Raw genomic sequence first — 10,171 nt, 5'->3', positions numbered from 1 at the left:
AGAGAAGATATTCTGGGTGATATTTGGGGTAAACTGTAAAAAATGGGTGATGTGGAAGGCCAAGATGCTTTCCACTATGCATTGATGTTGTTGGCACGAGGGCAGAAAGAATTTTTCTCCTTTTATTTTCGCTGATCATGGCATGGAAATGCAATATAATGAGAAATGGCACAGCAATAGGAAGCACTCAGTATAAGCTCTTATATAGATAAGTGTAACATAGAACGGGATGAGAAAAGCAGCAGACTAGCTTCTAGCCTGTTACCCTCGTAATCTTCAGCATCATTGCAAGGGTCTCTTTAGATTTTCCAGTGCATTTTGTAACAGACATTAGATACATGAGTCCAAAATCTAATGGTTGGAATTGACTTTATTTTTGGAATTTTTAGTAGGACCAACTTTCGTGTGAAGTACTGTAATTTGTGACACACGTAGCAGGACATACAGTAGTACCCTTCTTGGTAGGGTGTGCTACCTGCCCCGGTGCCCCTCAGGGGTGTGGGATCTCCACCGGGATTGACGAGATCGGCTCCCTGTTGCCCGTGATTCCCATTGTGCCCGCTGACGATGCTCACTCCTCCCCATGCGCACTGGGACATCCCGTTCGTGCCTTGTAGCTTGGTCCCAACTGCGAGAAGTTTCAGAAGCCGTGCTGTGAGCCCTGCTGTGCTGCCATCTCCTGCTGCTGGAGGGGTCATAACTCCCAGTCTGCTGACCCCTGCTGTGGCTATCGTGGCTCCGCCTCCGGGACCTGCTGCGGTCCCTTCCCCAGTCTCTGGCACGGATGCTGCTGCGCTCATCGCTGGAAGATCTGCGGTGACGGTGGCCTGTGGAATGATGCCACCTCCTTTCTGCAGAGTGGTGATGAACTCTCCTTCCTCGATTATATCTTGCAGAGCTTGTGTAGTGCCCTATCGAGTATACCTCATAGTTATTGTCTCCCACTTTGCGGAGGAGGTATCGGAAAGGCTCCCGGCAGATGGGGCACACAGCTCTGTTGCGGGACCATTCCAGTATGCAAGGAAAGCAGAAAGCATGGCTGCACCAGCTCACTGACACTTGGTTGTTAATGATGTCCAAGCAGATTGGGCACATTTGGTTCTCTGAGTTATGTGGAGACTCAGCCTGGAGCACCTGGTCATTGCTGGCAGTAGAGGAAGAGATGCCACCTTCTGCCAAGCCCTTCTGCAATGCCATCTGGCACTGCAAACCAAAGAGACACGAGGCTCCTGGCCTGGCCTGGAGACACAATCCAGAGATGCAGTCTGCAGACAGCAGCCAAAGAACTGTCCATTCTACCTCAAGGCCATGCTTGAGCTGCCACAAGGGCCAGGGACTATATGGGGCAGACAAGCGACACCAGAGGTGTCTCTGCATGTGACAACTCTCAGGGCAGGGCAGTGACTGACCTCTCTGATTTGTGCAACCAGGAATTGTGAAGGTGTAGAACAGTTTCTGGCCTCTCAGCAGCAGCAGCTGAAGCCTGAGAATGTGGCAGGTGGGGACCAGCTCCCCAGGTCCTGCTGCTATTGCTGCACAGGAAATCCTCTCTATACCCTCAGAAAGCAGCCAACAAGATGGGGGTCCATCCTTCCCCCACCTGCCGATGCCTGTCCTCGTTGGAGGAGGGCAGGCATTCTGATCCTTCAGGGCTGCCCCACACTGCAAAAGGGACTGGTGTCACACATGTCACAATGAGTTTCTGATGACACCACAGGGCTTTCAGGAACTACCAGAGAGAACACACAAGCTCTGGCCTCAGGGAACAAAAGCTTCCCAGGTAGCTTGTCTCATTAGGCTGCCTTGCTATCAAGCAGTATTCCATTTCTGTATTTTTTATATAAAGTCACAGGTTTCACCATTCATACCCAGCACTACCTTCTGGTTTAGGAATAAACCAGTTCAAGGTGTTTTTTCTAGCTTCTACCTTCTAGCTTTTTATTCTCCTAACCTGGTCATCCTTACAGAGGTCTCTAGATTTTCTGATGTGTTTTCTGATGGAGAAGAGATTCTATGCTCCAAGCTTGATGGTTGGAATTTACTTTATTTTTGGAATTGTCCGTAGGACCAGTTTTGGTGTAAAGTACTACAGTTTGTGACACAAGTAATAGGACATACAGTAGTAGTCTTCTTGGTAGGGTGTGCTAGCTTTCCCTGTGCCCCTCAGGGCTGGGATGTCTGCTGGGATTGATGGGATCGACTCCTTGTTGCTTGGGGTTCCCTGGAGGAATCCCATTGTGCCTGCTGATGGTCCTCACTCCTTCCCAAGGAGTCGGGGACATCCTGTTCATGCCTTGCAGGTTGTCCCTCATTGTGATCCCTCCTTCTCTGCTCTTCTCTCTGTGTTTGTCGTGAAGCAGTATGAGACCTGCTCCGAAATCGTCTGCTTGTTGCCCGTGATTCCCTGGATGATTCCCACTGTGCCCGCTGACGATGCTCACTCCTCCCCATGCGCACTGGGACATCCCGTTCGTGCCTTGCAGCTTGGTCCCAACCACGAGAAGTTTCAGAAGCCGTGCCGTGAGCCCTGCTGTGCTGCCATCTCCTGCTGCTGGAGGGGTCATAACTCCCAGTCTGCTGACCCCTGCTGTGGCCATCATGGTTCCGCCTCCGGGACCTGCTGCGGTCCCTTCCCCAGTCTCTGGCACGGATGCTGCTGCGCTGTTCACTGGAAGATCTGCGGTGACGGTGGCCTGTGGAATGATGCCACCTCCTTTCTGCAGAGTGGTGACGACCTCTCCTTCCTCGATTACGTCTGGTAGAGCTGGTGTAGTACACCTCATAGTTATTCTCTCCCACCTTGCGGAAGAGGTATTTGAAGGGCTCCTGGCAGATGGGGCACACAGGTCTGATGCAAGCCCATTCCAGTATGCAAGGAAAGCAGAAAGTGTGTCTACACCAGCTCACGGAGGTTTCCTCCTCAATGGTGTCCAGGCAGATTGGGCACTCAAAAGCTCTTTGAGGGAGAGCCAGGGGCACCTGGTTGTTGCTGGCAGTAGAGGAAGAGATGTCACCTTCTGAGAAAGCCTCCTCCAATGCACTGCAAGCCAAAGAGACACGAGGCTCCTGGCCTGGCCTGGAGGCACAATCCAGAGATGCAGTCTGCAGACAGCAGCCAAGCTGTCCACATCAAGCACCAAAGAGCTGCCCATTCTACCTCAAGGCTGTGCTTGAGCTGCCACAAGGGCCAGGGACTATATGGGGCAGACAAGTGACACCAGAGGTGTCTCTGCATGTGACAACTCTCAGGGTAGGGCAGTGACTGACCTCTCTGACATGTGCAGGCAGGAACTGTGAAGGTGTAAAAGCAGTTCCTGGCTTCTCAGCAACAGCAGCTGAAGCCTGGGAGTGCATCAGGTTGGGACCTGCTCCCCAGGTCCTGCTGCTGTTTCCACATAACAAATCCTCCCGCACGTATAGATTTCCCCAGTGGAGGAGGGCAGGCATTCTGGTGCTTCGGGGCTGGCCCACAGTGCAAAAGGTACTGATGTCACACATGTCACAATGAGTTTCTGGTGACATCACAGGGCTTTCAGGAACTACCAGACAGAACACACAAATTCTGATCTCAGGGAACGTAAAATTCCCAGATTCACTAGGCTGCCTTGCTATCAAGCAGTATTCCATTTCTGTATTTTTTATATAAAATCACAGGCTTCATCATTAATACCTAGTACTATGTTTTGTCAGAAATAAACCATCTTGAGTCATTTCTTACTCTGCTGACTTTGCAGGTCTGATTCAACTCCTCCTGATCAGTGGTGGTAAGGCAACACCTGGAGTACTGTGCCCATTGCAGGACTCACCCTCATGAGAGAGAGATGGGTGTATGGGAGAGCACCAGTGACAGTTCTACAGGATAATGAAGGAACTAGAGCATCTCCCCTGTTATGAAGTGCTGAAAGCACTGCCTACAGACTCTTCAACCTGAAGAAGACTCTGAAAGAGGTAATTTTTTAAGGTATATCCATACATGACAGGATGGTGCAGAGAAGACTGAGCCAGGCTTTTTTAAGGGATGCCCAGTGACAACAGACACAAAACAAAACACTGAAAAGCAAAAGCCTTCCCTTTGAACATCAGAACACCTCTTTTTTGCTCCCACAGTGACTGAGCAGTGACAGATCTAGCCCAGGGTGCTGATGAGATGATCTTCTTTAGAGTAACTCAGAAGCTGTGTGACTGTGATCCCTGGCCACCAACTTCCAGTGGCTCTGCTTGAGCAGGGGAAGTTGGACCAGCTGACCTCTGGCAGTCTTTTTTCACCTCATACTGAGGTGATTCTGTGACTCAAAGCACACTTATGCAAGCTAAGAAAGCATGTTTGGGCTGCCTGATGTGGGAAGATTTCAATGCTCTTTATGCTCGTGAAGAGTCATGTTTGCTTTGTAAAAGTCAATCATCCATGAATCTGCTACTTTTCCCCTCTGTGGGCTTTATCGGTGACTGCACAGAAAACTAACAAGTAGATTTCTAACAAGAAAGCATGCGTGCTGTAAAGAGTTAAACACCCCCCTAATGTTACTGGTAGGTTTTCATAGCATGCATTGCATGTGACCATAGTTTTCCCAGGTGCTCATCAAGTCGACTAATTTAACTTGCTGCATGTCAGTGCTATGAGTGAGAAAGCAGGCAGCTTGATCCTGATGTGAATTCCTTGATGGCAGCATCCTAACCCTTCTGCTCTGTAGAAGTCCTAGTCATGGAGTGACACAGAAAGTATAGAGTCAAGGACAACTGTAGTTCAGTACAAAAATTGATTACGGTTTGTATTCAGTCAAAGTTTGGATCACCTCTATCTTTTGACAAAGCTCCTCTTCATACCAGTCTTATTGGAAAGTAGAAGTTTTCAAGACTCCCAGTAATACTGTTGAAACCTTACCTCCATACGCTTCCAAACTGAACCCTATGTGTCCAGCAAAAAGTTTTGTTTAGGCCTTTGTGGTCCCTCAAACAAGTGGAATTATCAGCACAGATTAATATCTGCAATTAAGCCTGCCTACTCATCATTGCTTAACACACCTTACACAGGATGGTTTTCGCTGTTCTGTGGACCAACCCTCACCACTCCAAAATGATCAAGGAGAGATGTGACTGGTATCCTGGGGACAGGATCAGGACTGCTATAGAGCATGAATGGTGAAGTCCTAGTAGACAAAATAAACTCAGTACCAAGTGTTTTATACCAATTGAAAACAATTGCTCTTATCAGGGATATTACCTCAATGGGAAAGAATTGATGAAAAGGATTTCCAGCTTGTATTATGACTGTTCTAGTTACTGCCTGTACCAATACCTATTAGTGGTATCCAAACTCAATTGTGGATACAACTTCCTGCAGCAGCAATTATAAGAGAAGGCAATGTACCTTGCCAACTAAAATTCATAAAGTAATCTGGGATAATGCAAATAATTTCAAAGATAATTTCCATTTTGGTGGCATCTAGTTAATTTCACCTATGACCCTACCAGTTAGTAAAGATTTTATTCTAATAATACACACTGCTTCAGCTTACATCACATACCAAATCATTGCTCAAGGATTAAATAATTGTGGAATTATTCCCTATCTGATATAGTACAGAGTATGGGTCCAGCAAAATGGGAACAAATAGCAAACTGTTCATGTTGATGCATGTGTTGCATGGGAACAACAAGGATTTATTGGTGGAAATAACATGATTAAGGCACAAGACATTTATCTTGACACTGAACAAAATGTTTGTTAATTTGAAATCCATCCTGATGAAAACCTTGGAACTGTGCTTATATATGTTGGAAAGAGATGTGTTTGTGTGAGAATTATTCCTGATTCCATATTGAGAAATAACATCTCTACAGAAATAAGCAAACATCTGCTTTCATAATTTTCCCTAAATTAGATGATTCTGTCACAACCCACGAATTGCTGCAATCTAGCTACACATCCTGTCAAGATTTATTGCCTACCCCCATTGGAATGAACCTTGCACTGGTGAAAAAACTACTGCAGCACAACAACATGTGTTAACTGCTGGAACTTGTCTGAAGCAAAGGACAATGGACACAGAACTTAATCACTGTTCATTCTGCTATAGAAGAGCTACACCACATCTTGGAAAGAATGAAGAAAGACTAGAAGACATCACTAGTGGGACATTTTGTTCATCTGGCCACCACCAACAGCTGAACAAATGTTGCACACCATCAATAATTTTGTTGTTTTCTGTCATGTTAAGCTTATTGTTAAATATTGTTTTATATGTTAGAGTTTGCATACTAGCACTATTGCATGCATCTCCTCACATAATATTGTTCTATCACATTCAACAAGGTCTTCAAAAAATTGGATCTGGTAACCTGATAAAAATTTTCTTCCATTTATAATTGGAGCATAATATATATCTGTTTACAACCACAGAGGCAAGAGGGTGACCATTCACTGAAGCAAGAGAAAGATTGACTTTAGTCATGGATTGTGCTGGTGCTGGGGGAAAACTCACTGCAGAGTGACAGATAAATCCCTACCAGCCTTCCTTGCCTTCTCAGGTGCCCTAAAACAATTGGTATAAGGCTCTGAAACTTGAGGGGCAGGCAAATGACACAGTAGATGAAGATCCTAGTCAGTTAACCCCATGCATTACAACTGATTCTAGTTCAATTTTTGCCAAAGTCAAGTTTTTAGTAGCAAAAACCGGTTTTCTCCTTCCTTTGAAACTCCATAAACATTTGGTTGAGCAGCAGGCACTGCTCTGCAATTTTAAAAGCTTTTCAAAAAGTTTATGGAATTTCATGCCCCAAATCCAGATTGTGTCTAATTATTTTCCTCTATCACACAACCTGTTCAAATTCTATGCTTACAGTGATCACCTCCAGAAGAATGAAAATTCAGTATTTTTCCCCCAGGGAAGCTGTTACAGATGTGCATGACATAGTTTCCTTTTTTTTCCTTTTTTGAAATTAATGCAATATTTTAAATATCCTGAATATAAATTTCTCTCTTTTCTCACTTACTACTAATTCTGAAGGAAAAACAGGAGATGGTCTTATTTCCTTAGCAACAGAGTCAGGTGTGATTTATGCCACTGTGTGTTCCTGCAGCTGTCTCCAGGCAACAAAACAAACTGCAATGCCAACTCTTGTAGGCACAATGTATGGAGAGGGCTGAGGGAAAACTTTGGAGCCCAAATACCTGTCCCTCGTGTCAAACAGGAGGTGAGACTGAACAGATGTGGAGTTTTCCTGGAAAAAGAAATGAATTGAATATTCTAAACATATCAGTTCAGCCTGACAAATGCTCAGTATGCAAGGAGGAGTCTATTTTAAATCAGTCAGTGTTTAGGAGACAGCTGTAGATGTGTCTTAACATTTTACCAAGGTTTTGCCTTAGCTTATGAAAGTGGTACCACTGTGCTCTCTCTGAGCTCAGAGGAGACATCTCAGAGTCTCTGCACAGCAAGAGCTCTTGTGAAAAACAGAGTAATTGCAAGGAAAAAAAATCAGTAATAATTCACTGTTAAAGTAGTTGCCAAAATTTGCCAAACTTAATTTGCCATTTCAAAGCTGTTTCCTCTTTGAAGTCAAGAGGCTTGCATCTACAATTGTATCATGTTGGCAAACACTGTATCTCTAAATAACAACTTTAAAGCTAGTGAGGCTTGCCAAATGCAATCATGACAGATAACACTATTTTCCTGAAAAAAATTACTAGTTTTCGTTAAGGTGAAATTTGCTTTGGATTCTGAGATTTTATGAGGAAAAGCTGCAGTTTGTGCATCAGTCTCAGCAAGCCAATACCTTTTAGGTGCTTGTCAGGTGCAGGGCTAAGACCTGGGTGGGTGGGTGAAAGCAAGAAAGCAAGCAACCCTCCCTTGCTTAAACATTTCATCTCCACTACTATCTTACTCATACTGGAAACCCATAAAACCTCTGAAATACTGGGATTTCACTGGTGCTGGAGGCAGTGCACCCATGTTTCACCCCCTGAGCACATGCTGTCCATGCCAGCCCAGATGCAGAGGAAGAGTGGGCAGAGAGCATCACCCCGCCCTGGAGTTTCCCTGCCGTGTCACTGTGAACTTGCTGTTTTCTTTTGGCCTTTGAGAAATGGAAAATACCCACAGGCCAGGGCACTCCACTTGCTGCATGCAGCACCAGCATCCATGGCTTACAATACCAACAAGCAGAGGGAAAGACTTTGTAAAGACCACTAGACCAGCCCTCATTTTTATGGATTGGCTCCAAAATGGCATGAAGATGTAAGAGCTGAGTTGCTGAGGCCAGGTTTGTATCTCTACTAGAAGCACAGGTCAGGGTTCATCCCAGCCTGGTAACCAATGAACTGCTGTTTCTGCCTTCCACAGTGAGAAATCAATTTACCATCATCATTCAAACTTTCAAGTTTTCAATTCCTGGGCTTCTACCTAAGCAGACAGGTTGCTCTGAAGCCAACCTGCCTCATTCCAGCACATTAGGCAATAGCCATCTTGCCTGGTACTTGTGAAAATTGCTTGCGGTTTTTTTCAATATATTTGTGCTAAATGGTTTCTTCCTCTCCTCTCCTCTCCTCTCCTCGAGTCTCCTCTCCTCGAGTCTCCTCTCCTCGAGTCTCCTCCCCTCCCCTCCCCATTCCCCTCCTCTTTCCGCTTCCCTTTGCCCCTCCCTTTCCCCCTCCCTTTCCCTTTCCCTTTCCCTTTCCCTTTCCCTTTCCCTTTCCCTTTCCCTTTCCCTTTCCCTTTCCCTTTCCCTTTTTTCTTTTTTTTTCCCTTTTCCTTTTTCCTTTTTTTTCCCCCCTTTGGCTTGTCTTTGGGCCTCATCCTTTAGGAAAAGGAACAGCAGTCTTACAGCAGAACATTTAGAGCATTTCCTACTTTTTTAGACCATCCCCCTTCATATATTTCTCCTGAATTTAAATGTCAGGTTTCTGTAGACTTTCTCTAGGAGAGCTCTCACTGAAGCATTTTTATGATACTCTACCAAAATTCTCATCATCTGGCAGCTGTTCTGTAATTTAAAAAGAGCATAAAGCTGTAATGCATAATGTTGATTTTTTTTTTAATAACATTTTGACCCGAAGTGATAGATCATATAAGCTTGGATTTATGCTGAATATTGGATGAAAAAAACATTAAGGATTTGCTAGCTGTCTGCACATACACACTCTCATTGACACTGCTTCTGTAGATTAGGTCTCACTGCAAATTTCAATATTTAAAAAGAAAATATACTATATCCTTGAGACATGATGCAGTATCAAAATCAGACTTGTTCTCCCATTCCCTTTTTTTACCTAACATAATCAAACACAGAATTTTACATCAAAAAGCAATCCCTAGGAGCTTCAAGAAATGCTAACTGGCCTTATCACTACAAAACAGTAAACATGAGAATTTTAATCATATGACTAGCATCACCAAATCTGTAGGACTACCTCTATGTCTGGTACTGTCAATAATCTCAAATAACTTTTTCTTTAATTTGAGATGCAAATTCTGATTCAGTTTTATAGCATGCACCTGTCTCCAACTCTCTGTTGTGAGGCAGGTTGCTTCCCGTTGTAAAATGACACAAGGTGAAAAAATTGAGAAGCTAATTCTCTCTAAAATACAAGGAAAAGCTACCTGGGTCTCCCAAATGGTTCCCAAAGTGTCTTTAGGTCCTTCAAGGAAAGTGAAAAATGTGAATGTATAAATATATGGACATGAAAAATATTTTCTGGTATAAAACCTCTTCAAAAGGAGAACCTGTGGAAAATGAAAACCCATTCCAGATGTTTTAATACTTATCTTCTTATTTTTTGTATATGTATTTTTACAAAAATTTATGTATTTGCAATATGAAGTTTGAGAGTATCGAAACAGAAATAAAACTCTTTTATTCTTTCCCTCTGTTGCAGTTTCTTATACTTAAAAGAATGAAAAAAAAGTGCTTCCAGACACCCAATTTTTGGTTTGGATGGTTGGGTTTTTTGCTTTGATAATCCCTCCTGCAGGAATATTTAAAGGATGAGTTAAAAGTGTCAAAATTTTTATTATTCGTCAGCAGGTTATCCTCTTCATTAGCTATTATGTCTCATGCGTACTTGTTTGCTTCTAGGAAGCTCATTTTAAATGACATGTCTCTGGTTTTGTTCATTACTTTAATTAAAATAAGCACCCTGCGATTGTTAGAGCTAAGTTTTTATCTTAATCTT

General features: G+C 43.9%; 1 protein-coding gene and 1 long non-coding RNA gene across 6 annotated transcripts; one reads left to right on the top strand and one right to left on the bottom strand.

Annotated features, from left to right (window-relative positions):
• Positions 1-352: 352 nt before the first annotated feature.
• Positions 353-3,478, bottom strand: LOC111941423 (uncharacterized). 3 transcript variants are annotated; one of them, XM_086869559.1, is made up of 3 exons: positions 3,268-3,478; positions 1,410-2,989; positions 353-1,239 (listed from the first exon to the last, which is right to left on the bottom strand). In XM_086869559.1, exon 2 carries the CDS (start codon positions 2,781-2,783, stop codon positions 2,145-2,147), a length of 639 nt encoding a protein of 212 aa, XP_086725685.1. In that variant the 5' UTR covers positions 2,784-2,989; positions 3,268-3,478; the 3' UTR covers positions 353-1,239; positions 1,410-2,144. The 3 variants fall into 3 exon arrangements, with proteins under 3 accessions (XP_086725685.1, XP_086725683.1, XP_086725684.1); XM_086869557.1 differs by having other exon boundaries at positions 1,410-3,076; positions 3,268-3,454; XM_086869558.1 differs by having other exon boundaries at positions 1,410-3,040; positions 3,268-3,453.
• A 70-nt stretch (positions 3,479-3,548) lies between these two features.
• On the top strand, positions 3,549-9,862 carry LOC111941424 (uncharacterized). Of its 3 annotated transcripts, none has more exons than XR_002870008.2 (3): positions 3,549-3,618; positions 3,735-3,948; positions 5,883-9,862. It is a non-coding gene; the product is annotated as an uncharacterized LOC111941424 (long non-coding RNA). The 3 variants fall into 3 exon arrangements; XR_002870007.2 differs by having other exon boundaries at positions 3,549-3,631; XR_015281122.1 differs by having other exon boundaries at positions 3,549-3,948.
• Positions 9,863-10,171: the final 309 nt, after the last annotated feature.

Source organism: Cyanistes caeruleus, chromosome Z (genome assembly GCF_971803275.1).
Source record: "Cyanistes caeruleus chromosome Z, bCyaCae1.hap1.1, whole genome shotgun sequence".
In the NCBI taxonomy this organism is placed as follows: domain Eukaryota; kingdom Metazoa; phylum Chordata; class Aves; order Passeriformes; family Paridae; genus Cyanistes; species Cyanistes caeruleus.
This window is presented reverse-complemented; position numbering and strand designations above follow the sequence as displayed.